The 27,328-nt window shown below is 52.4% G+C and overlaps 1 protein-coding gene across 2 annotated transcripts in view; it reads right to left on the bottom strand.

Annotated features, from left to right (window-relative positions):
• The window catches only part of LOC144821623 (intraflagellar transport protein 57 homolog), a 99,611-nt gene that overhangs the window by 35,744 nt on the left and 36,539 nt on the right, over window positions 1-27,328 (bottom strand). For both annotated transcript variants that reach the window (XM_078678862.1, XM_078678863.1), the window contains exons 7-8: window positions 25,147-25,218; window positions 12,176-12,307 (exon numbers count right to left, since the gene is read on the bottom strand). In XM_078678862.1, the coding sequence (XP_078534988.1) occupies window positions 12,176-12,307; window positions 25,147-25,218 (204 nt within the window). The remainder of the gene's footprint in view (window positions 1-12,175; window positions 12,308-25,146; window positions 25,219-27,328) is intronic.

Raw genomic sequence — 27,328 nt, forward strand, 5'->3', positions numbered from 1 at the left:
TTTCATGTATAAAAAGAGGCTGTGACCTCTTCTAAAATGTTCTTGTTTTCCAACTTGAATCTACCAGGGGCTGCTGCTGCTTGGGCCCAGGGTTGGCTTGCCTCCCTGGGCTCTGCCCTGCTCCTGGACTCCTGTGGACTTTCCCTTCTAGGAGCTGCTGTGCTCCAACTGAGGCCCTGGACCCCTGAAGGACTTTGCTATTTTTTCCTAGCGCTTGGGAGCGCTTTTCTTTGACCCCCAGCGCTTGGGAGCGCTGTCCTCCTGATCTAGCGATGGGAAGCGCTGGTCCTGGCCCTCTAGCGCTTGGGAGCGCTACATTCCTTTGGCGAGCGCGGGGAGCGCTTTATTCAACGAGCCAGTGCCCACCCGGCATTTGCCCCATGCTCAGGAAGATTCCTGAGTCTCAGCGAGTGCCTACCTCGCTTTATTGCCTGCCGATTATTGCATCCTTCGAGGGAGCCGACCCCTCGTTATTCACCCCGAGTTCACCGCCGCCGCCCGGGACCCTCGTGACGTTATCCCCGGGGCCGCGCTGGTATTGGTTGCCGGCCCGGGATTCCCCTGTCACGTCATTCCCCAGGCCGCGCCGTGATTGGCTGCCGGCCCGAGGAGAGGGGAGAGGCTGGCCGATGGAGCTCGTCGAAGCAGGAGAGGCGGGAGCCTACTCCGCGCTCCTGCCTTGCCCCCGAGAAGCTGCTGACCCTCCCGGGGCACCCGAGAGTGAGGGAGAGCCCCGGGGAGCGAGAGGAACCCAGCGCAGCAGCGGAGACCGGCGCCCCCAGTCCGGTGAGTGCTGCAGTATGAGAAAGAGAGGAGGGGCGTCGGGCACATTGCCGGTGCCCGCCCCTCCCCTCGAGTGATGCCCTTGTTGTGTCCCGAGGCCCGTGGGGCCCCAAGTGATGCCGGGTCCCCCGAGGGGGACCCCGCCTGCCCACAACTTCGACCCTGAGCCCCGAGAGGCTCCGTCATGGCCCGTGGGGCCACCAGTGATGCCGGGTCCCCCGAGGGGGACCCCGCCTGCCATACCTTGACCCCTGAGAGGCTCCACCTTTGGCCTCGAGCCCCGAGAGGCTCCCCTATGGCCTAGTTGTTCTCGATCCCCGAGAGGCTCCACCTTGGGCCCTTGCGAGCCTGCTAGGCTCGCGCCCCGCATCTTTGTTCTTGAGCCCTAGAGGCTCCTTCATGGCGCTCATTCCTCCTGAGCCGGCGAGGCTCCACCCCTGCCCCTTTGCTCCGAGCCTGCAAGGCTCCAACGTGTTGCCCTCTTCAGATACAGCTGCCCAGCACTTCGTGGGCAGCTGCCACGTGTAGGTTTCTTCATGGCTCCCTGCAGCCTGTCCTGACTCTGAGACATTGGGGGGTCCTAGCCCCAGAAAAGGCCGCTGGCCTGTTGGAAGTTATTGCCTGATGTTATGTGATTCTTGTGAGTTATTCTGTGTTGCATCTCTGAAGGTGCTTCTGTACGTTAAGTGCTTTGTCCTTCCTTCCCTCCTAAATATCCTAGGTCTCATGTATATGGCTTCTGGTTAGAGTGAGTTCTACTGCTAGTTCTATTAAGCTCCAGGTTGTCATGTGTTCTAATGCTAGCTCCTGGTTGTTATGTGTTCTAGTACTAGTTCTAGGAAGCTCCCAGATGTTATGTGTCCTAAATGCCAGTTCCATCATGTGCATAGTCCTTACAGTGGTCCCCAGACCCTGTCCTGTATATACTCCCTTGTAAACCCTGCCCGTGCCCCTGGCACCTTGTAAATTGTGTATTTATCCCTCAGTATGTCTTTCAATACAAAGTCTATTTTTCATATATATTTCTTGTGTGGAGTTCCTTTTGTGGGGGGCCCGGAAGGTTGTTGCTGGGGGTGCGTGCGCAAATGCTATACACATGACCTCCGAGATAGGCCTGATTGCTCGTGCCAAGCTACCAAGGGGGTGAGCAGGGGTTGTCTTGGCGGGTGACTTCCCTACCCTAACTGGAAGTGGTGATTTCTGCCTGGCCTTGGTGCAAGCCTCGGCCAGCCAGGGATCCCATTTCTAACATTGGTGGCTAGCGATGGGATTTGGACTTGTGTTTGCGCAGTACCACAGCGATAACTGGCATCCCTACAACACTCTGCAGTTTAGATGGTCGCAAAGAAAAGAAACTATTGGTTGAGTTGCTAAAAATAATTGTTTTGGGAAAAATATGGTTCTGGTGCACTTTGTTAAAAATGTCTGTTCTTGTGGAAAATGTGGTTCTGGTGCACTGTGAGTTAGGTGTCCCTAGCTCGGGAGGGTAGATCATCCCCCTAAGTGCAATGTGTTTTCTGGATTCACCAGAAGGGTGGGATCCAGTGGTGGCAGCGAAATTGTGTCCAATGTGTGTGGTCCCTGTCCCTTCCCTAGAGTAATGGTACTTGTGCCACATGGGTCAGGTTGAGGAATCAAGGGCGGTGAAATCTGCCTCACCAGTCCGGGGGAGGGTGTGTGGATGAATGTTGAGGTATGCTGATTAATGGAGTGTAAGTTCTCTGAGAGGGGGAGCTTGCTGAATAATGGAGTGTAAGTTCTCTGGGATGGGGAGCTTGCTGAATCAACGATAATTGTGTCCTACCTACCCCGCTGAATGCGTTTGATGCATCATGTGTTCCGTACACCGCTGAATGTGTTTCATGCGTCAGGTGTCCCCCTTGTTGAATGTGTGTTAAGTTGTATCCCGGACAAGGAAGTCCTGCTGGCGCTGCCGCGGCTTGCCTTGGGGAGAGCTGAACACTGAGACCTGCTGGCGCTGCCGCGGCTCATCTTGTTGAATGTGTGTGAAGTTGTATCCCGGACAAGGAAGACCTGCTGGCTCGGCCGCGGCTTGCCTTGGGGAGAGCGGAACACTGAGACCTGCTGGCGCTGCCGCGGCTCATCTTGTTGTATGTATGTTAAGTTGTATCCCGGACAAGGAAGACCTGCTGGCTCGGCCGCGGCTTGCCTTGGGGAGAGCGGAACACTGAGACCTGCTGGCGCTGCCGCGGCTCATCTTGTTGAATGTATGTTAAGTTGTATCCCGGACAAGGAAGACCTGCTGGCTCGGCCGCGGCTTGCCTTGGGGAGAGCTAAACACTGAGACCTGCTGGCGCTGCCGCGGCTCATCTTGCTGAATGAATGTTAGGTGCGGAACTGGACGGGGGTCAGAAGGAGTCTGATCCCTGGGCATCCGGTGAACTTAGTTCCCAGGTGGTAGACCAGTGGAGGGAGGAAGTTCTGAAACTGGTAGGAGAGCGTGTTCTGAGGGTGCTTCTCCTGGGAGAGCGCGGAACTTCAGAAGTAGAGGTAGGGTGGGGCATTCTTGCCCGTGACCTCTGGCCAGCCTGAGTGTGCGGACCCTAGGTGGAAGAGAAAGTGGTAAAGTGGTACTACACAAAGAAAGGGAGTGGAGAATGGCTGTCGTGGGCCAGGGGTTACCACCCCCCACTCCGGGTTGGCATGGACCAGTGGTATCTGGGTGGCCTAGGACCTGGTCCTAGCCGTGGTCAACTAAGGAGTACCAGTGGGGTAGCCTGGTTGGGCCTAGGTTTTTTATTTTTTGTAATTTTTTTTATTTTAAGTCTGTGTGTCGATAAGATCAACGTGGCGTAGAACTGGAGGGTGTCCCTGCAGTGCGGGCCCGCGTCCATGTTTTTTCACCCAAAGCAGGGAAGTCCATCACGGTGGTGATTGGCCTACCCTGCGTTTTGGCTGGAAGGGGGCCGTGTTGGACCGGGCCCTTATGGTAGGTCCACCCCTGAAGTTTTGCTTGTTAAATGTGACCTGGGGATGGTGATTCCCACTCTGAGTGCGTGTAGATGGGTGAGGACTGCCCTCCCATAGGAATGCATGGGGAATGTGTGTATCCCTGATAGTTCCTGATGCGTAGGGGGTACAGGCTCGAGTCTGGCATGTGTGGACTCCTGTGATTGAATGCTGCAAGATGATGTATGCGGCGTGTGTGTGTCTAGAAGAGAAGTGCCACTTCTAGACATGGGTGTGTGTGTGCAGTAGGTGTGCTGGCGCGTGATTGGCTGAAGCCGGCTGGGGAGCCTGGCTCCAGGAGTCTGTGTGGGTCTGCCCCGGTGGTGAATGGAGAGATTAGCATGCTGATGTGAGGGAGGGGCTGTGCCTGTATCCTGTATGGGGCTGGGCTTTCCCCCACAATGCTGGCTCCTCCCCCCTGGGGTGCGTCTGATGACCGGGCCTGCCTGATGAATGGAAAGGGTGGCTGGGGAAAACAAGATACTCCCAAAACCAGCTGCGACTGGTTTCTCCCCCACCCAGCACCTTCAGACAAAGGAATTTCATGTATAAAGAGAGGCTGTGACCTCTTCTAAAATGTTCTTGTTTTCCAACTTGAATCTACCAGGGGCTGTTGCTGCTTGGGCCCAGGGTTGGCTTGCCTCCCTGGGCCCTGCCCTGCTCCTGGACTCCTGTGGACTTTCCCTTCTAGGAGCTGCTGTGCTCCAACTGAGGCCCTGGGTCCCTGAAGGACTTTGCTATTTTTTCCTAGCGCTTGGGAGCGCTTTTCTTTGACCCCCAGCGCTTGGGAGCGCTGTACTCCTGATCTAGCGCTGGGAAGCGCTGGTCCTGGCCCTCTAGCGCTTGGGAGCGCTACATTCCTTTGGCGAGCGCGGGGAGCGCTTTATTCAACGAGCCAGTGCCCACCCGGCATTTGCCCCATGCTCAGGAAGATTCCTGAGTCTCAGCGAGTGCCTACCTCGCTTTATTGCATCCTTCGAGGGAGCCGACCCCTCGTTATTCACCCCGAGTTCACCGCCGCCGCCCGGGACCCTCGTGACGTTATCCCCGGGCCGCGCTGGTATTGGTTGCCGGCCCGGGATTCCCCCGTCACGTCATTCCCCAGGCCGCGCCGTGATTGGCTGCCGGCCCGAGGAGAGGGGAGAGGCTGGCCGATGGAGCTCGTCGAAGCAGGAGAGGCGGGAGCCTACTCCGCGCTCCTGCCTTGCCCCCGAGAAGCTGCTGACCCTCCCAGGGCTCCCGAGAGTGAGGGAGAGCCCCGGGGAGCGAGAGAAACCCAGCGCAGCAGCGGAGACCGGCGCCCCCAGTCCGGTGAGTGCTGCAGTATGAGAAAGAGAGGAGGGGCGTCGGGCACATTGCCGGTGCCCGCCCCTCTCCTCGAGTGATGCCCTTGTTGTGTCCCGAGGCCCGTGGGGCCCCAAGTGATGCCGGGTCCCCCGAGGGGGACCCCGCCTGCCCACAACTTCGACCCTGAGCCCCGAGAGGCTCCGTCATGGCCCGTGGGGCCACCAGTGATGCCGGGTCCCCCGAGGGGGACCCCGCCTGCCATACCTTGACCCCTGAGCCCCGAGAGGCTCCACCTTTGGCCTCGAGCCCCGAGAGGCTCCCCTATGGCCTAGTTGTTCTCGATCCCCGAGAGGCTCCACCTTGGGCCCTTGCCCTGTCGAGCCTGCTAGGCTCGCGCCCCGCATCTTTGTTCTTGAGCCCTAGAGGCTCCTTCATGGCGCTCATTCCTCCTGAGCCGGCGAGGCTCCACCCCTGCCCCTTTGCTCCGAGCCTGCAAGGCTCCAACGTGTTGCCCTCTTCAGATACAGCTGCCCAGCACTTCGTGGGCAGCTGCCACGTGTAGGTTTCTTCATGGCTCCCTGCAGCCTGTCCTGACTCTGAGACATTGGGGGGTCCTAGCCCCAGAAAAGGCCGCTGGCCTGTTGGAAGTTATTGCCTGATGTTCTTATGTGATTCTTGTGAGTTATTCTGTGTTGCATCTCTGAAGGTGCTTCTGTACGTTAAGTGCTTTGTCCTTCCTTCCCTCCTAAATATCCTAGGTCTCATGTATATGGCTTCTGGTTAGAGTGAGTTCTACTGCTAGTTCTATTAAGCTCCGGGTTGTCATGTGTTCTAATGCTAGCTCCTGGTTGTTATGTGTTCTAGTACTAGTTCTAGGAAGCTCCCAGATGTTATGTGTCCTAAATGCCAGTTCCATCATGTGCATAGTCCTTACAGTGGTCCCCAGACCCTGTCCTGTATATACTCCCTTGTAAACCCTGCCCGTGCCCCTGGCACCTTGTAAATTGTGTATTTATCCCTCAGTGTGTCTTTCAATACAAAGTCTATTTTTCATATATATTTCTTGTGTGGAGTTCCTTTTGTGGGGGGCCCGGAAGGTTGTTGCTGGGGGTGCGTGCGCAAATGCTTTACACATGACCTCCGAGATAGGCCTGACTGCTCGTGCCAAGCTACCAAGGGGGTGAGCAGGGGTTGTCTTGGCGGGTGACTTCCCTACCCTAACTGGAAGTGGTGATTTCTGCCTGGCCTTGGTGCAAGCCTCGGCCAGCCAGGGATCCCATTTCTAACACCGGACTTGACTGTCCAGGCAGTAGTGTCTTGCAAACGTGTGCAGCGATGCCCACGTAGCTGCCTGACAGATGTCTTGTAAGGGCACTCCCCTGCCCAGGGCAGTGGTAGTCGCCGTGGCTCGGGTAGAATGAGCACGCAATCCAGCAGGAGGCACCTTCCTAGCCAAGGAGTAGCATGCCTGGATACACAGGATGATCCACCGGGAGATGGTCCTCTTGTGCACCGCTTTCCCCTTCTTCGCGCCCACGCAACCAACAAAGAGTTGGTCATCCACCCGGAACTGGCGTGTGCGATCCAAGTAGAATGAGAGCGCACTTTTTGGGTCCAGACGGTGGAGCCGCTCTTCCTCTTTAGAGGGATGCGGTGGCGGGAAGAAGGTTGGCAAGGTGATAGACTGCCCGATGTGGAAGGCCGTGACAACCTTGTGTCAGAGCCCGACGAAGTGCCTGCATTACAGCGCTAATCGGTAGATAGACTGACATCCTTTCCGGGTAGGAAAAGACTACATTTTCCCAGATGCCTCGGCTGAGGCTACTTTAGACGGTGTGACACGCTTCCTGTTGCGTGTTATTCTGGGTTCTGAACTCGAGCAGGAGAAAGGAGGTCGCTTCGGCTGTTTCGTGTTGGACTCTTTTGGATTGCTGCCGTGGTGAAATTTCAGCAACCAGGTAGTAGCGGCCCCCCGCCCTTCTCCGTCCGTCTTTGAGCGGAGCGCTGTGGTGCACCCCACGCGTTGCCGTTTCCAGTGTGCGCAGTGAAGGAACTGCCGCGCATTACCTTTGTTTTGGGATTTGCTAGTGAGCGAAGCCGTGTGGTGTTTACACACGCTGCGTTTGCAAGACTAGTTGTAAGGAGTACTTTTCTTTTGATTCAGTAAGTAGAGCGGAGCGGAGTGGTAGGGCACCACACGCTGCCGTGTCTTCTTGTTCACTGTGTAACTTTCTATTGCCAAACTTGTTTCTTTACTACTTTGTGTAGGTGGTGCGCGGTGGCGGTCGCAGCTCCGTGTATTCAGAACAAGCGCTTGTTGTTGTGTGTTTAAAAAGGATTAAATTCACTCGCGGAGCGCGGTGGCGGTCGCAGCTACACGTTGCCGTGATAACCTACTGTCAAGTTTTAAGGAGGTTGTGCTCTTATGGTATTAGCCTATTTTGCATGCTATTCAACAGCCTTCAGTTATTGTTTATTGAACTCAACCGTTTCTTGTACCTGAGGACTACTAGGTGACTTGGATTTCCTTACCAGACAGAGCGGAGTGCTGTGGTTTTTGCGTCCCACGCATTACCTGTACGTTTCCACGTTTGCTCCAACTCTTCTTCCCCTCAGTTCAATTATTCTTTCATGGTGGTAACTCACACCCAGAATCCCTTATTTTAAAGGCTTATGCTAATCTTCAGGTATGATAGGAGGTATCTTGCCTGTTTCATGGGTGTCAGTGGTTGTCACGAGATCCATTCTAACCTATGTATGTTCCATATAGGTCTCGAGCAAAACGAACTAGAGGGGGAACAGAGAATATCTCTTGCCAAGTCCTGCCTTTTCTCCACAGGTATCTAGTCTAATATAAAGTATTGTAGATATTACCGGTGCTGTATGAATGGTGTTCTTATCCCTGTATGTTCTGTCGTTTCAGGTACTTCCCTTTCCCAGCTGTCCCCTTCCTTCCCTTCCCTGTTTATTATTTTACATTTCCCCTCACCTAATGGCTCAAACCCTCTGTTGATAAATATCGGAGTGTTTGTGACGTTTGGAGGTGGGCCTTATATTCGTCATCCGGATCCTGTGGAGCGTACCTGACACCTTGGGAAGGAAAGAAGGTTTGGTACGCAGCACCACTTTGTCCGGATGGACAGAAAGGAAAGGTGGAGTACAAGAAAGGGCCTGGAGCTCACTCACTCTCCTGGCAGAGGTGATGGCAACCAGGAAAGCAGTCTTCAAAGTCAGAAGGCGAAGAGGACAGTTGTGAAGTGGCTCAAAGGGAGCGCACATCAGAAATGTAAGAACCAGGTTCAAGTCCCACTGAGGCATCACAAACGGAACAGGAGGAAACATGTGTGTGAGGCCCTTAAGAAATCTATTAACAATAGGGGACTTGAACAAAGAAGGTAGCCCTTGATAGTGCCTAGAGCAGAGCCCTGCTGGGCAAGAGAAAGAAGGAAGAGAAGGACTTCAGAAAGGGGGGCATTGAGGGGATCCACAGCCTTTGCTGTGCACCATGCCACAAATCTGTTCCACCTGCAGGCGTATACCGACTTTGTAGAGGGACGCCTGGCTGCCAGTATGATGTTACAAACTTCAGGAGGCAAGTCAAAGGGCCTCAACTGTCGCCGCTCAATCTCCATGCATGGAGGTGGAGACTGGACAGGTTCGGGTGGAGGACCGCCCCCTGCTGCTGCGACAGAAGGTCCTCCTGAAGAGGCAGACAAACCGGGGGAATCGACTGACAGACTGAGTAGCTCTGGATACCAGTACCTTCTCGCCCAGTCCGGAGCCACAAGGATGACTTGGGCCCGGTCAGTGAGGAGGTTAGTCCTCACGGCCGCGACGGGGAGCTCAAGGCCCAAGGCCTTGGCAGTCCTCATCAGCACCACACTATATGTTGCCCCCTCCTCCGAAGCCACGGTAGGAGGGGAGACAAAACCAGTGTCTGGCGAGGTGTCCAGACCACTGGCCTCCCCAAGGTCTCCTGTCCAGTCCTCATGAGACTGACACTCCCTGGTCAGAGGGTCCTCAGACCCCTCCCAGTCCTCTTCATCACCCATCTCCTGAAACTCAGGGTTCTCAACTAATGGGGCCTGTTCATAGAAGTGAAACTCTCCAAACGACGTCTGGAGCGGTGCCCAACGGGGCCGTCCCGGCGCCGGAACAGGAACGAAAGTGGAACCGGGGACGGCGCCGCCCGAGGACGGCGCCGGAGGCGACACCTGAGGGTCCGACGCCGGGGAGGTCGTAAGGTCCACCGGCGACGAACCCGATCCCGAAGGAGGTCCAGCGGCGTCCTGCGGCGCCGGGCCCGAAGGCGCCGGAACAACTGAACCCCGCGGCGCCGGGCCCGGAGGCGTCGAGATAATGGGAACCTGCGGCGCCGGGCCCGAAGGCGTCGGCGGCGCCGGGGCCGAAGCCCCCGACGGCGTCGGGGCAGATCCCCCCGACCCGCTAGGGGTCCCAGACGGGTCCGCTGGGCCCGAAGGCGCCGCGGAGCCCGTCGGAGGAGAGAGTTTCCTCATGGCCATGAGGAAGCGCCTGACCTCCTCCGGCGTCGCGTTGAGCCCAGGGACCGTAGGGTATGGGGCTGAACGCGGCGCCCGCGGCTCCGACGGAGCCGCGTGGGTGGTGTCACCCGAACCCCCGGCCGCATCGCGCGAGTGTCGGGGGGAGTCCGAAGAGCGATGACGCCGCTTGGACTTCTTGCGCCGCTTACCTGACGACGAATTCGACCCGGAGGAGTGCGGCCTACTCTCGGAACTGTGGTGGCTCCGAGCCCGCGACCTGTCCCTCGACCTCCCATGGGATCGGGACCTCTCGTGGCGCGGGACCGACTGCCGGAGTTCGAGCCGCCTGCGGGGCCGCTCCAGTCTGGCTTTCGAAGAGAGGGACCGGCAGTCGGAGCAGGCCTTGTCGTCATGGTCGACGCCGAGACAAGATAAACACACGCGGTGAGGATCCGTGACCGACATCAGGCGGTCGCAATCCTCGCAGTGCTTAAACCCTGGCATCCCTACGGCACCGTTGGAGTCGAAGACTCGAAAAAGGATCACAAATTATCAAAAAGAGTTACTCAAAAAAGACTAGGGTTACTGCTTTTTCCAGATCTGCGCTTGCTGGCGCGGAAAAAAGAACTGACGTCAGCACGCGGAGGCGGCGTCTAAGTACTCCGACGACGTCATCACGGCGCACACGACGCAGTCGACGGACGCGGAGCAGCAGACGACGCCTACCGACGCGCAAGGGTACTGCTACGCAAAAATGTCCGGATCCAGTCTGACGCCTGGGGATATTCTAAGGTAAGGAATCTAATACTAACGTGTCTCTTTCAGATACTTGCGGCCTGTACCCTGGTCACGATTGGAGTACCTCAAGGTTCTGCACTCTCTCCCACACTGTTCAACCTTTTTTATGGAACCTCTTTCCAATATTCTGAACGAATCCAACATTCAATCCCATATGTATGCTGATGATACGCAACTTTATCTGAAGATCTCCTCTTCTGATGATATAAAAACTCTTAATGAAGTGCTTTGGAAAACACAACAGTGGCTAACACACAATCAATCATCTGTTGCTAAACTCCCTTAAAACAGAATTCCTTCTGATTTCCCCCGCAACCACACGGCTCCTACCCAAGACTGGATCAAACAACTCTTTGCATTCAACTGCGCCCCGCATGTTGTTGACTCTGCTAGATTTTTAGGCTTCACCCCGGACAAAAAACCTAAACATGCAAGCACACATTAATGGCACTGTTAGGGGTGCCAATCATCAGCGCAACACCTTAAGGAAAGTCAAGTCATTCTTGCCTCCTGAGGACATCCAGGCAGCTGTCCAATCCCTAGTTTTCTCACACTTGGAATATGGTTTGGTGACCCTAGCAGGCCTTCCTAAAGCGAGTCTGGCTCTGCTTAAAGCCTCCCTTAACATGTTGGCCAGACCCATCACAGGTTCTAGAAAACATGACCATATCACCTAGGACTTAATTCAGCTTAACTGGCTATCCATTGAAGCAAGGATCCACATCAAAATTGTTTGCTTGACGCACAAAGCTATTCACTACAACACCCCTGTCTACCTAGCAAAAAACACTTGAGCTATCTGGCTTCAGTCGGAACTTAAGAAGCTCTAATACTCTACTTTTGAAACCACCCAAATTCAATAAGACAATAACTTACAACTGTGCCTTCTCAAGTCTTGCTCCCAGAATTTAGAATGCTCTTGCTCCTGAGATCAGATCTAACCCATCGACTACCTCTTTCAAAATATATGTCTTGTGGCTAATACTGAACGACCATATACTGCAATAGCCCTGATGCCATCTTTAATCTGCTTCCTTCGCCAGCTTGAAAATCTTTTTCTGATTGCTATAAATTTGTTACGTTTTCTCTTCACAGGTACTTTTTGTGTGTTCTATTTTGTACCACACCCTTGTTTTAAAACTCTTGCCTTGTGCCCTCCTTTGTACAGTGCTCTGATAACCTTTTCTGGGCCATGTTCGCTCTTGATAAAACTCTTCAAATACATACAATACGTAAAACAAGGCGTGACCTACTCTGTGCTTTGTTCCGAAACAAAGAAAATATGATGTACAAAAAAACAAGATGCTATTGTCTTCTATGCACCTATTTTTTCTGACTATTGTGTTTTAGTTACCAAAAAGAAGTGAATTCCAGGTACTTTATTAATTGATGCCACTGTAAAATTGCCTGTTGTCTCGTTGTGGTGGAACTATTTGCCCAACCTTCTTGGAGCACGTCCTTATCTGCTAAAATGTATGAAATACTAAAAATGTGGCTCTTCTGCTCCTCTGCTTAAGTCCGCCCCCCTGTTGCCTTCATATTGTTTCTTTCATCTCTGACACTAGCGTCAAGAAGCCGATTGGTATTTACACGCTTTACAAACTATTAACAATAACATTGTCTATTGAGGCGGACACCCTAGTGCTTGATGGTGAACATAGCCCCATACAGTTCAAAAACTGTTACACAAATAGAGGTTTTTTTCCTCAACTGGGGACTGAATAAATACCGGCCAAAAACAAGATCTTCAGACTAATCATCAGAAAACATTTAAGGCTAACATGAAGCCAACAGGTCTAGTAAAGCTTAATTTCATAATAAAAGCTTGTAAGTACCTCACTTAATTGGGCTTGGGCAGTTCGATACTCCTGAACCAAATGTTCTAGTTGATTGTTAATGTACTTTTCTCGACTTCCCACCTTCTCCAATGTTTTGCTGATTTCATTGTGAAGTTTGTCAAGATAGCCCTGTGGAAAAGAAGTACGCAGGTAATATTTATACACAAAAACGTAATATAAGCATAATAGACCAGGAATGAAAATTAAAGAGAACAACGGTGGGAGGAGGGGGCGTGTAGGAGAGTAGGGTCTGCAATCCTATGATCACCCAGATTTGTGCTTTTTGCTGCACTGGTTTACAACTTTCCCTGGCTGTGGGCCTGCTAATCAGACCCACAGCCTAGCTGTTCTCTCTATCCAAATTGTACTCAAGTACTGAATTGGCACTGGGCCCTCTCCAAGTCCCTGTACCCAGGGCTGAGGTGTACCCAGAAGTCTCCCAGGGGCTGAAGCATGTATTATGCCACCCCTGGGCTGACTAACTAAACTGACACAACTGGCTGCACGACAGCTGGGGCAAGGTGGTGTACTCACCCTTTGCTTTAGATATAGTATACCTATATCTAACCCTAAAATGGACACACAGATCTCCTATCAGTCACTCCTATGGCAGGCCTTAACAATCCTGAAGGCAGAGTGCTTGGAATCGTGTGAGATGGTGCTCTGGCATGAGCTGAGCCTGTCTGCGGCTTTCGGGATCCATCTCTTAGCCGTTTCCACGATATCGCATACCATATACTCTTAAGTGCATTATAATCCTCGCGGTTATATGCCAACTCTGGTATCGCTTTATCAAAACATGTCGAGTAAGGTGTCATACGAATTGGAATACTAACCCCTCGCCAATTCTGGCGACGGGGTTAGCATTCCACCCTTCTAGAGGGACACGACATGTATGTAACCCCTAACCCCGGTTAAAGTCAGACAGAGCCTTAGCATCCACAAAATGGATGCTGCCACCGAGACACAAGTCTGCCCTCCTGCTGCTGGGAGTCCTCCCAGAGCAGGAGATAAGGACAAAGGGTTTCCTGCCAGGGGCGGTGCCAGCACCGTCCCAGACAGGATTTTGTGTATTGTAGGTAGGCAGGGCTTCAGAGGAAGGTGACTGCACGTGGCACCCCGGTGCTCACTGTGCATAGGCTGGCTTGAACCAGTTCCAGGGACACTCCAGACCCTGTGCTGGGGAAAAGCCCGCCAAGGAAGTGGGTGTAACCGCCCCCCTCCTGGTCCCACCCCTAGGGCAGGACTTAGTCGCGTGCCAGCCCCCTTTTCCCAGATAAAGGTAGGAGCAGGCCCCCTTCCAAATTAGATCATCTTTGGAATCAAGATACCACTTTCCACGAAAGGACTTCACGATTTCTTCTTCAAGATTCTCCCTTGTGGCTAAGGAGTAGTCACCCTGCATCCGCAGGCACCATCTAAGAACACTGCGGTCTGCTGCACGTCCTTCCTCCGGAATCCGACTGCCCAGCTCGACGAGACCCGGCTTCCCTGGCACCTCTGACCTCTACCCACCTCTACAGCACAGCTGAGAACCGTGGGTGCGACGAGACCTCGAGGGACCGGCCATCGCCAAGACTGCACGACTTCTGCACAGCAAGCCCACCGAGTAATTTCCTGGTGAGTGCTTTGGGGTCCGAGAAGCCCCCACCCTGAGCAGCTCCAGCACCGAAGAGCAGCCCCCCAGCATCTCCACGATCGGCGTGGGGCCCTTCTGCTTTTTGCTGCTCACCGCGTTGTTTGGCTACTAGCCCGCTGGCTGGTGGCCTCCCGAACGACGCCCGACGACAATACTGCTGCTAGTCTGGTTGCTCCAGACTGGCCCTTGCTTCCCTCCATCGGAGAAGTATCCTGGACCCTCCTGGTCCGGCTAAGACGCCATTTTAGGTCCACCGCGTGGGCCTTGCATTTGCCAAGACTTGTTGCCCAATCCTGGGTCCAGCGACGTCGACAGCAAGAACCTTCGTGGGACAGCTCGCACCCCCATCCTGGTCGCCGACAACGCCTCCTGGTCCGAGAGACTGCAGAGCCCAGCAGCGCCCACTCACCTGACTGCGGTGACTTCGCCCGGTGCCATCTTGGTGCCCACTTAATCACTGGCTAGTGATTCAAGAACTTGGTCCCCTCTGCTTTCAGGTTTTCTTCTTCCTTGATCCAGGCTTGGATCCATCGAACTTTTCTTCACTGGTCGCCTGCCAGCAACTTCCTTCTTCCAGGCTCCTGGTCCGGCACGAGGATTCCCGACGTCTTTTCAGACCTATGCAGCTGCAGCCCCTGGGCTAGGTAACTTCGGCATTTCGGTGCCCCAGCATAGCCTCACTATCCAAGGGTCAGGATCCACTGTCGTTTTCTCCCTACCAGGTCGGGTTCGCCCGTGAACACTAACTCTGTGAATTCTAGCTTCCATAGACTTTGTCCCGCATCCAGCGTGAGAGTGCACACTCTGCACCCGAGTCCCCTAGGCCTCCTAGAAGTAATCTAACGATTCTATAGTCAAGTCCTAGCGATTCCAAAGCCTATTAGTACTGTACTTACCTGCTAGTAATTTCGCATTCCACTTTTAGAGTATATGGTTTTTCGTGCCCCTCGGGCATTTGTGTATAACGTGCTAACTTAAGTATTTTCATAAGAGTTTTGTTGTGTGCATAGCACCCTGCCCTCATAAAGAGTACAGGGTTGTTGTGATTCTAATAAATACATTGTTTATTTTCATAACACTTGTGTGGTGTCCTTTCACTGGGTGTTCAAGGGGTAATGTGATGGTAAAACAGCTGGCTTAACACGCCCTCTAGAGTCTTAGCCTTAGACTGCTCGTATCCATGCTACTAGGATAGCTGGTCTATAAGGTTGACTTACAACCAATCATCAATAAGGGTTGTTTGGACTGATATATAGTGATCACTAGAATAGTGAACACTGCACATCAGGCCAACTTCTCACATTGGTGAGCAGCGGTTGGGATTTGAGCTTGCTGTTGTTTTACCACACATGCCCTAAGAATATCTTGTGAAAGATCACATAAGTACTAAAGGTACATATAACTTAGCTTAGAATACTCTGAGTTCTACTGAACCAGCTGTTGTAGCTCCTAGGGCCTAGCACACCCTAAACTACAACTCTAGCAAGGGATCAGTAGGCAAACATATAGTGTAGGTAAGTGCACCACTTACACCTCACTAGAAAAGCATGTCTACCCAGGGAGAATCTACTGAGACTCCCCTGGTCAGTGTTGACCCTCCACAGGTCACTTCAAGATATGCAGCTCTCAGTTTTCAGGAGATGAGACAAATCTGTGTCTCCAGGAAACTGAAGCAGGGTTCTAACCCCACCACTCCCTTTCTGATAGGTCTCTTAGAGACATATGATGCCAGAAAGCTTTCTCAGTTACATGAGAACATGCCAGCCTTAGAGGGAACCTCTGAGGATCCAGACCTCCCCAACATTGCCAATGCAGTTGAGGAGGAGGATCAGGGGGAACTCTCTGGGGACGAGGTAGACAAAGGTCTTGAGGTAGTCAGAAGGCTAACTAGGGCCAACTTAGACTTGCTTGGGCTAGGATCTGGGGGACCCCCAGTACTGACCCTAAGTAGGCCTAACCTTGGAGTTAGGAGAGATAGATCTCTTTCTAGGGACTCCAATAGATCTCTGCACTCTAATGCCTCTTCTCAGAGGAGAAGGAATCCTCCACAGAGGAGATTTACTTCCCCTCAGAGAATGGAGCATGAAGCTAGGATGAGACAGGCTACTCTGAGGATTGAAAGGGAAGAAATTGCCCTGGCAAAAGAGAAGCTTCCCTTGGCAAGAGAGCAACAGATGAGTGGGCTAGCTCCCACTGGTGGCAGCAATCTCCCAAGAGATAGAGAGAAGGGTTTAGATACTAAACACCTGACTAAGATAGTGCCCCCCTTTAAGCAAGGGGATGATATCCAGAAATGGATGGCTGCTTTGGAGAGGGCCTGCACTGTGCAGTGCATTCCCCGAAGTCAGTGGGCAGCTATACTGTGGCTCTCCTTTGATGGCAAAGGTAGAGATAAGCTCCTCACTACAAGAGTGGAGGATGCTAATGATTACCAGGTCCTGAAAAATGCACTGATTGATGGGTTTGGCTTAACAACTGAGCAGTACAGGTTGCTGTTCAGAGACACCCAGAAAACTCAGTCTCAGGACTGGTCTGACTTTGTGGATTGTGCCACTAAGGCTTTGGAGGGCTGGTTGCTGGGTAGCAAGGTTACAGATTACACAGGATTGTATAATCTTATGATGAGAGCACAAATTTTAAACAATTGTCAGAACCAGTTGTTGCACCAGCACCTTGTTGATTCAGATCTGACCTCTCCCCAAGAATTGGGAAAGAAGGCAGACAAATGGGTCAGGACAAGGATCAAGCAGAACCAGAACCAGAACCAGGGTGGTCAGAAGAAAGCAGACCAGAAGGGTAATGCAAAGAGTGAACAAAATGACCAGAAGTCTTCACCAGGTCCCCAACAAACCAAAGAGGGTGGGGGTCAGGCTTCCCAGAAGAAGAAGACTCAAGAAGGCCAGTCAAAAAGGTGGTGCCAGTACTGCAAAAGTAAATCTCACTGGTTTAGTGAGTGCACCAAAAGAGGAGGACAAACTCCTGCCACTACAGCCCCTAAGGCAACTGCACCCCCTAGTACAGTCAGTAGTGGTAGTGTACCTCCCAAGGCATTAGTTGGGTTAACCTTGGGAACTGAGGGGTCTGACAACTTAGTTGGCACACTCACTCAGGCTGTCCTTGTCTGTACAGGGGATATGGATATAACCCCTGAGATAAGTCCCAATACTTTGGGCAAATACAGGCAGACGCCTTTAATTAATGGCAAAATGGCTCAGGCCTATAGGGACACTTGTGCCAGTGTCACCATGGTGACACCTAACTTTGTGGACCCTGGACAGATCATGCCAGGTACTGATTTCCTGGTGACCAATGCCAGCAATGTCACTACTAGTCATAGTGTGGCAATTGTGGCTTTCTCCTGGGGTGGAGTGAAGGGACAAAAGAAAGTTGTAGTCAGTTCAGACCTCCCAGTTGATTGTTTGTTGGGCAATGATTTGGAGTCATCACAATGGTCAGAAGTGGAGCAGAGGACTCACATGGAAATGTTAGGCTTGCCAGCACATGTGCTTGCTGTGACTAGGTCACAGGCCAGAAAATGCCCCACTGAACAGGTGCTGGATCCTGAAATGATGGACCAGACACCTTCCAAGAAGAAGAGCAGTAAGGGTAAGGCTTTGCCTTCCCCCTTGCCCCAGGTTGAGGATCAAGTCTCTGAGGAGGCTGATCTGAGAGAACTGAGGGAAACTGAGCCTAAAGAGCTTGAACTTGATCAAGTTGAGTTTCTGGGCTCAGGGGGACCCACCAGAGCAGACCTGGGGAAGGCACAGTTAGACTGCCCTTCCCTTGACCCCTCAGGCAGCAGGCTGCTGCTGAGGCTGCAGGGAATGCCACAGGTGCCCACAGGGTATACTGGGAAGATGGACTCCTGTACTCTGAGTCAAGAGACCCCAAGCCTGGTGCAACCAGGAGGCTGGTCATCCCCTTGTCTCTGAGAGGTTTCCTTCTCACCTTGGCCCATGAGATTCCCCTTGCAGGTCATTTAGGTCAGACAAAGACTTGGGACAGGCTTGTCTCACACTTTCACTGGCCCCATATGAATGAGAATACCAAGGAGTTTTGTCGCTCCTGTGTCACTTGCCAAGCCAGTGGTAAGTCAGGTGGCACAACAAAGGCCCCCCTCATACCACTACCTGTGGTGGGGGTTCCCTTTGAAAGGGTGGGGATTGACATTGTTGGTCCAATGGAACCCCAGACAGCATCAGGGCACAAGTTTATACTGGTGGTAGTGGATCATGCCACCAGGTATCCTGAAGCTATTCCACTTAGGACCACTACAGCACCTGTAGTGGCAAGGGCCCTAGTTGGAGTGTTCTCCAGAGTGGGCTTCCCTAAGGAGGTTGTTTCTGACAGAGGTACAAACTTCATGTCAGGATATCTGACTGCAATGTGGAAGGAGTGTGGTGTGAACTACAAGTTCACCACACCCTACCACCCACAATGCAATGGGCTTGTTGAGAGATTCAACAGGACCCTCAAAGGGATGATTCATGGGCTACCTGAAACTCTTAGGAGAAGATGGGATGTCCTGATCCCCTGCCTCTTGTTTGCTTACAGAGAGGTCCCACAGAAGGGGGTTGGCTACAGCCCTTTTGAGCTTCTGTATGGGCATCCTGTAAGAGGACCCCTGTGTTTGGTGAAGGAAGGATGGGAGAGACCTCTCAAAAAGCCTGCAACCAACATAGTGGACTATGTACTTGGTCTCCGCTCCAGGATGGCTGAGTATATGGAGAAGGCATCTAAAAACCTGGAGGCCAGCCAAGAACTTCAAAAAGCTTGGCATGACCAAAAGGCTGTTCTGACTGTGTACCAGCCAGGACAGAAGGTGTGGGTGCTGGAGCCAGTGGCCCCAGCAGCTCTGAAAGACAAATGGTCTGGGCCCCACACCATCATTGAGCAAAAGGGAGAGGTTACCTACTTGGTGGACCTTGGAACTCCCAGGAGCCCTCTCAGAGTGCTCCATGTTAACAGGCTCAAGGCATATGTTGACAGGAAGGACATGAGCTTGCTCATGGCCACAGATGAGGGACAGGAGGAAGAGAGTGACCCTCTCCCAGACCTGCTCACTCAGAATCCTGATGATGGATCAGTTGATGGTGTTGTCTTTTGTGGCAGCCTCACTGAACATCAGCAACAGGATTGCAGGCAAGTCCTGCAATCCTTCAGACATATGTTCTCTTTGACACCCAGCCAAACTGATTGGTGTACCCATGATGTTGACACTGGGGACAGTCTGCCTGTCAAGAGTAAAATCTACAGACAGCCTGATCATGTTAGAGACTGCATCAAAACTGAAGTGCAGAAAATGTTGGAGCTGGGAGTCATTGAGCCCTCAGATAGCCCTTGGGCTAGCCCAATAGTAGTGCCAAAGCCTCACACCCAGGGTGGTAAGAAAGAGATGAGGTTTTGCGTAGACTACAGAGGCCTCAATGCAGTCACTAAGACTGATGCCCACCCAATACCAAGAGCAGATGAACTTATAGATAAATTGGCTTCTGCCAACTTCTTAAGTACATTTGATTTGACAGCTGGATATTGGCAAATCAGGTTAGCTGAGGAGGCCAAACCCAAGACAGCATTTTCTACCCCTGGAGGGCATTATCAATTTGTGGTAATGCCCTTTGGACTGAAAAATGCACCTGCCACCTTCCAAAGGTTGGTGAATCAAGTCCTCACTGGGCTGGATGACTTCTGTGCAGCATATCTAGACGATATTGCTGTCTTTAGCTCCACCTGGGAGGATCACCTGGTCCACCTGAGGAAAGTGTTAGAGGCCCTGCAAAAGGCAGGCCTCACTATCAAGGCCACAAAGTGCCAGATAGGGCAGACACAGGTTGTATACCTGGGCCACCTTGTAGGTGGAGGCCAGGTTCAGCCACTGGAGAGTAAGATACAGGCCATCAAGGACTGGACCCCTCCAATCACCCAGACTCAGGTTCGAGCTTTCTTGGGCCTGACTGGGTACTATAGGAAGTTTGTCAGAAATTATGGGTCCATAGTGACCCCTCTTAATGACCTGACAAGCAAAAAGATGCCAAAGAAAGTTCAGTGGACAGCAAGCTGTCAGAAAGCATTCAATGACCTAAAGCAGGCCATGTGCACAGCACCTATCCTAAAGAGTCCAGATTACTCCAAGCCATTCATTGTCCAAACAGATGCTTCTGAGTTGGGTGTGGGGGCTGTTCTGTCTCAACTGAATTTTGATGGTAATGATCAGCCTATTGCTTTCATTAGTAGGAGGTTGACACCAAGAGAGAAAAATTGGTCAGCTATTGAGAGGGAGGCCTTTGCTGTGGTCTGGGCCCTGAAGAAGCTGAGGGCCTACTTGTTTGACACTCACTTCACCATTCAGACCGACCATAAGCCCCTCTTGTGGCTAAATCAGATGAAGGGTGAAAACCCCAAACTGCTTAGGTGGTCCATTTCCCTACAGGGGATGGATTTTACAGTGGAGCATAGACCTGGTACTGATCACAGCAATGCTGATGGGCTCTCCAGTTATTTCCACTTAGAGCAAGAAGACTCACCTGGTCAAGGTTAGTTTATTGTCCCAAAGTTTTGGGGGGGGGGGGGTCATGTAGGAGAGTAGGGTCTGCAATCCTATGATCACCCAGATTTTTGCTTTTTGCTGCACTGGTTTACGACTTTCCCTGGCTGTGGGCCTGCTAATCAGACCCACAGCCTAGCTGTTCTCTCTATCCAAATTGTACTCAAGTACTGAATTGGCACTGGGCCCTCTCCAAGTCCCTGTACCCAGGGCTGAGGTGTACCCAGAAGTCTCCCAGGGGCTGAAGCATGTATTATGCCACCCCTGGGCTGACTAACTAAACTGACACACCTGGCTGCACGACAGCTGGGGCAAGGTGGTGTACTCACCCTTTGCTTTAGATATAGTATACCTATATTTAACCCTAAAATGGACACACAGATCTCCTATCAGTCACTCCTATGGCAGGCCTTAACAATCCTGAAGGCAGAGTGCTTGGAATCGTGTGAGATGGTGCTCTGGCATGAGCTGAGCCTGTCTGCGGCTTTCGGGATCCATCCCTTAGCCGTTTCCACGATATCGCATACCATATACTCTTAAGTGCATTATAATCCTCGCGGTTATATGCCAACTCTGGTATCGCTTTATCAAAACATGTCGAGTAAGGTGTCATACGAATTGGAATACTAACCCCTCGCCAATTCTGGCGACGGGGTTAGCATTCCACCCTTCTAGAGGGACACGACATGTATGTAACCCCTAACCCCGGTTAAAGTCAGACAGAGCCTTAGCATCCACAAAATGGATGCTGCCACCGAGACACAAGTCTGCCCTCCTGCTGCTGGGAGTCCTCCCAGAGCAGGAGATAAAGACAAAGGGTTTCCTGCCAGGGGCGGTGCCAGCACCGTCCCAGACAGGATTTTGTGTATTGTAGGTAGGCAGGGCTTCAGAGGAAGGTGACTGCACGTGGCACCCCGGTGCTCACTGTGCATAGGCTGGCATGAACCAGTTCCAGGGACACTCCAGACCCTGTGCTGGGGAAAAGCCCGCCAAGGAAGTGGGTGTAACCACCCCCCTCCTGGTCCCACCCCTAGGGCAGGACTTAGTCGCGTGCCAGCCCCCTTTTCCCAGATAAAGGTAGGAGCAGGCCCCCTTCCAAATTAGATCATCTTTGGAATCAAGATACCACTTTCCACGAAAGGACTTCACGATTTCTTCTTCAAGATTCTCCCTTGTGGCTAAGGAGTAGTCACCCTGCATCCGCAGGCACCATCTAAGAACACTGCGGTCTGCTGCACGTCCTTCCTCCGGAATCCGACTGCCCAGCTCGACGAGACCCGGCTTCCCTGGCACCTCTGACCTCTACCCACCTCTACAGCACAGCTGAGAACCGTGGGTGCGACGAGACCTCGAGGGACCGGCCATCGCCAAGACTGCACGACTTCTGCACAGCAAGCCCACCGAGTAATTTCCTGGTGAGTGATTTGGGGTCCGAGAAGCCCCCACCCTGAGCAGCTCCAGCACCGAAGAGCAGCCCCCCAGAACTTGGTCCCCTCTGCTTTCAGGTTTTCTTCTTCCTTGATCCAGGCTTGGATCCATCGAACTTTTCTTCACTGGTCGCCTGCCAGCAACTTCCTTCTTCCAGGCTCCTGGTCCGGCACGAGGATTCCCGACGTCTTTTCAGACCTATGCAGCTGCAGCCCCTGGGCTAGGTAACTTCAGCATTTCGGTGCCCCAGCATAGCCTCACTATCCAAGGGTCAGGATCCACTGTCGTTTTCTCCCTACCAGGTCGGGTTCGCCCGTGAACACTAACTCTGTGAATTCTAGCTTCCATAGACTTTGTCCCGCATCCCGCGTGAGAGTGCACACTCTGCACCCGAGTCCCCTAGGCCTCCTAGAAGTAATCTAACGATTCTATAGTCAAGTCCTAGCGATTCCAAAGCCTATTAGTACTGTACTTACCTGCTAGTAATTTCGCATTCCACTTTTAGAGTATATGGTTTTTCGTGCCCCTCGGGCATTTGTGTATAACGTGCTAACTTAAGTATTTTCATAAGAGTTTTGTTGTGTGCATAGCACCCTGCCCTCATAAAGAGTACAGGGTTGTTGTGATTCTAATAAATACATTGTTTATTTTCATAACACTTGTGTGGTGTCCTTTCACTGGGTGTTCAAGGGGTAATGTGATGGTAAAACAGCTGGCTTAACACGCCCTCTAGAGTCTTAGCCTTAGACTGCTCGTATCCATGCTACTAGGATAGCTGGTCTATAAGGTTGACTTACAACCAATCATCAATAAGGGTTGTTTGGACTGATATATAGTGATCACTAGAATAGTGAACACTGCACATCAGGCCAACTTCTCACAGGGCGGGAGGAGACTGGTAAGAAAATAGTGTTCCGAGAAAGGGCGCCAGTAGCCATGGAAGGATACATGTCCGTCATGAGGCGGGACTAATAAGCTTAAAACCAATGGGAAGGCAGCATTTAGGACCTAAGCCAATAGGCAGAGAGTGGGTGGAGCTTCCACAAAGCTTCCAGTCTGTAGTGTATACTGCATGCCTCGCAAAGCAATGGCAGCCCATTCGTGCTGCAACGTTAGGCGAGACCTAAAAATGAAGGGAATCCCAGATAGGCACACTGATCTAGACTAATCAACCGTTGTTAGACCTGTCTGGTTTTTTTGCGTAGTCCCTCCCAATTATTATTTATTTTGTCCCCTTTTTGCCCCTCATACCCTTAATAATTTTTGTGTCTACTAGTTTTTTAGGTGTTGGTCAAGGGGATAGGTGTTCTTTTCTCCCTCATAATTTTTCACCTCGGGCCCAGAGGCTTGTTCTGACAGGAAAAGTTGGAACCACACAAAATGGTGGCTACCAACTGCCCTAACTGTCAAACTCAGAACTTGCCCATAGCCTAGCATAGGGCGTTCCAGAACCTTCTGGTCCATTCTGGACCACTGAGGGGCAGCCTATATAAGGCGGAATGCGGGGCAGCCATTTTGTCTACCTGTGAGAGTCAGCTGGAGGACAGGCTGTAGCTAAGGGTGGGAAAAGGTTAGACATAGGGTTGACCTCCTGGACTGGGAAGCTGCCTTACTGATCCACCTCACTACTCCCCTTTTGGTTACTTGTCCTGACCCCGCTGTTGAGGGTTACTGGAGACCCTGGGTGCCTGACTTACCCCTAGCTTAGGAATAGCAGGGTGTCAAAGGAGAAGGAGACTGTAGTGCGGCGGTGCGCAGTCCTCTGCCCAGCAGAGAGAGGATCCTCTTGAGCAGTGTTCAGAAGAGGGTTAATCCTTGTGCCCCCCCCCCCTTCTGCAGTGGACAACTGTCATCTGCTTCTGGCTGCCGTGACTTTTCTAGTGACAGCACCCCCCCCCCCCTCCTCCAGGGCTCATCACTTACTGGCCAGGGCGAAAGCGGAGGAAGGCTGTGCAGTTTAACCCCCAATTCAGCCCCTGCGGAGAAGCGCTGGATTAGCGCTGTGGTTGCTGATGGTGTGAGGAAGCAAGGCCGTCGCTTGACGAAGTAGCAGCCCTGTGGTAGTTTCCCCGGTCCCCGGGGGTGAGGAGGAAGCAGGGAGGCGCTGACGCGAGTGCGCGATCTCCAGTGTGGAGACGCTGCTTCTGCGCGCATGCCCAAGTATTGAGGAATCCCTGGCGCAGGAGGGGCCTAAGATCGAGCAGGCCCAGGAGTGTAGTGTCTTTCCTGGGAGCGGGAGCAACGGGAGGAGTCATCGGCACGCGCGCTGCTGCGCATGTCCGCCGGAGGAGTGTCTTTGCCATCCAGCGCTGAGGAGAGGCGCCGGCGGCTTCTTCAGTCTGCGGAGTGATCGGCTCGTTCCTCCTGCCCAGGCGCCACACTGAGGAGCTGGCCCGGGCAGGGAGGGAGTGATACAAGGCCCGGTTGGGGTCTGGGGCATCGTGGTGTCTGCCCTTGTGGTTTCATGCGCGAGGGCCGCACTGAGGAGTCGGCCTGAGCTGGGGGGGCACTGAGGAGTCTACTGAGGCGAGAGAGCATTTTCAGCCTCGGTTCCTCGAGCCCCTCGCTGTCGTTATTCCCCCTCCTTCTGGTACAGGAGGATTACCGGATTACACCTTGAATGCAAGTAAGGAGGTACTTATGTGGGGAAGTGACTTCCACAAGAGTAACTAGTAGCCTAGATTGAGACCTCATGAGTGTGTGAACATAGACTCTGGCTTCAAGAGTGCAGGGTCCTTGAGGAAACCCTAACTGGGCTTATTGGAAAACTGATTTAAGTGATGTTAACCAATCTTTCTTTATCAAACCCAGAAGGGGAATTATAGAACTATCAATGTAAATAATACTGCCTATCTGTTTAAACATAAGAGTTAAATGTGGATTCTTTTAAAGTAATACTGGGATGGGGAGTCTCTGAAGTGTAAAGTAGAGTGTGGTAAATGTATTCCTGAGCATTGAGAATTTAAGTATTACTTAACAGTTTGGATTAAGAGGCCTGACAAAAGGTATTGTCCTGAAATGCGGGTTGTTAAAATGTTTTAGAACGTAAAAGTGGAGTTAATATTTCCATGACCAACTAAAGTGCTTAACCTGTATATTTTGAAAGCAAAAGAGAAAAGAAATTATTTTTATAAAGCAGTACTTATTTTCCTATACTTTGGTGCAGTGTGGTTTTTGTGTGCTATTGCGTGGATTTACTATTGGGTGGTTTGCAACCTCACACTTGTGCCTCTAGAATTGCATGTCTTACCCCTAGGCCAGGCTACCCTAGGTGACCTGGCATCTCAGGTTCTAACAACCGTCGAAAAAGATTACTTTTCAGTAACTATACTGCAAAAATTCTGAAAAAAATAGTACCTTAGTTTCCTTCAGAGCAGATTCTATTCCGTCTTTGTGCTGATGCATTTGGTCTACATGGATTCTCCAGTCCTACAATGAAGAAAAGCAAAATCTCAGTTATGTACCAACATTGTTCACAACATGTAATTAATGTCATTGGCAACACTTCAACTGAATGGCTGAATGAAGGGCCCTAACCATACTCCGATAATATTCCATGATTGTGGAGACACCTGCAAACAAATTCTATCAGCAGTTTATAGGCAGAACAGTTTCGTTTTTAAGCAACATTTCTGGAATACCTACACATACATAGGTCGGCTCTATTTAGAAGGATCTGTTGTTTTAATGCAAGAAATCAGAGGATAAGTGCAACTGCTGAAACAAAAACTTTTGTCTTCTCCGAGTAATATCATAGTGCCCTCTTGATAGCTAACATTTAAAGGGCACTGTAGGAAACTGGGGTCACCTGTTCCCCGGGTGTAGCCTGGCTCGAGCGGGTAGGCACCCGAAAGCTTAGGTGTAAAGTGACTACACAGCACATGCGTCCACTGAGACAATAAGGGCATGCAAAGACGGAGACCACACCAGTATGGCTGATTCAAAGAAATAAGTTTTATCTAGGTTTCAGCTCAGGGCAATCAAAAATCACAGAAGTACAACTTATTACTTTCCATTAAAAACACATTTCTTGCATTGCACGGCTATAAATACTTAAATAAATAAATATTAAATATGAAATAACAGAAGGCCCGGCATCAGCCTTGCTCCTAGTCAGCACCTGCAAAGAAGTCATGGGAGAGACATTCAAGTAACCCAGCGTAGAACATTTCAGCATATACTGGTAGGCGTTCAGGAACCACTGCACTAGACAGGATTAAAACATGTCATTTAAAATCAAGCAACATTTCATTAGACAAGATTATAACCTTTCACTAGATAGTGGGAGAACATTTCACTACGCATGACTAGACATATCATCAAGCAAGGATGAGCCTTTCACTGGGCATAGATAAACAACGCATCAGGCCAAAATGAGCATTTCAGAAGGCAACAATAAACAGTTCCCTATTCAGGCATAAACCTCTCTTATGGCAGGAATCAACTCTCCCTGGAGTAGGCCTAGAAGTTGTCTGTAACAACTAATTTCCCCTAACCAGGGGTTTCCGGTTCAGAATGGATGCCCCCAACAGAGTCTGTGGGGCTCTTGCCCAGTTCTAGGGGCTGAAGGGTCAATTGGGGCCAACGGGGCCCAGCTTTCTCCCGGGGGAAGGGCAACTCGGGGCCTCCTTCGACCTTCCGCCCTCCTCCCCCAGGGTTACCTTGGTCTTGAGCCCCCTCTGGGCTCTTGCGGCAGGTCAGTTCACTGGGGGGAGGGCTCGGGCACCTTTGGGAGCCCTCTAGTTTGCCCTGTGCTGCCGTGGGACCGGTCCCGGCTCCTCCGGCCTCGGGACCAGTCGGGGACACAGCGCGGCCAGCAGCGGCAGCAGGACGGGCCCGGGCTTCTCCCTTGGCCCTGCTCGGGCCTCAGGACCAATCACCGCTGGCTGAGGGGAGGCACGTCAGCGGCCGCCAATGGCAGCGCGACCCGCGGGGGCGTCCTCCAATGGCTGGAAAAGAAGGCGGGAGCGCGGCTGATGACGCGGCGCACCCCCTGTCACGTGACGCTGGGTTGAGGCTTCAGGCCTCGCTAGGCCTAGAGCGGCGTTCTCCTCAGGGGTCCTTCCTCACAGGGCTGGGCCGCGGCGGTGACCAGAGTTCCCAGGCGCACTGGCGGGCAGCACTTTTCCCGATCGCCTTCCCGGGCCGGACACGGCCCACAATGACACGGCGGCTGCCCTCTCCTGGCACCGAGGGCCGCCGGGGGCAGATGACAGCACTTCACGGGCTGCGGCGGTGGTTGCGCGCCAACTGAGGAAGCGCTTGGGGAGCAGACTCCGCTGCGGTGAGTGGACCGGCCAGCACTTTCTTTCCTGCAGCGCTCGCCGGGGGCACAACACATGGGGACAAGTGGCGCCTCCGCACTAACAGTCTCTGTGTCCACAGAGGGTCTCTGTGCCGCAGCGCTTAAGGGGCATACAGCGCTTGGGCCACAGGCAGCAGGTCAGAGTTCTAGCGCAATGCGGAGGGAGCGCTTAACAGACAGTTCACTTCAGGCCGCAGTTCAAGGTGGGGTTAGTGCTCAGAACGAAGCACCCAG

Source organism: Lissotriton helveticus, chromosome 2_2, assembly GCF_964261635.1.
Source record: "Lissotriton helveticus chromosome 2_2, aLisHel1.1, whole genome shotgun sequence".
In the NCBI taxonomy this organism is placed as follows: domain Eukaryota; kingdom Metazoa; phylum Chordata; class Amphibia; order Caudata; family Salamandridae; genus Lissotriton; species Lissotriton helveticus.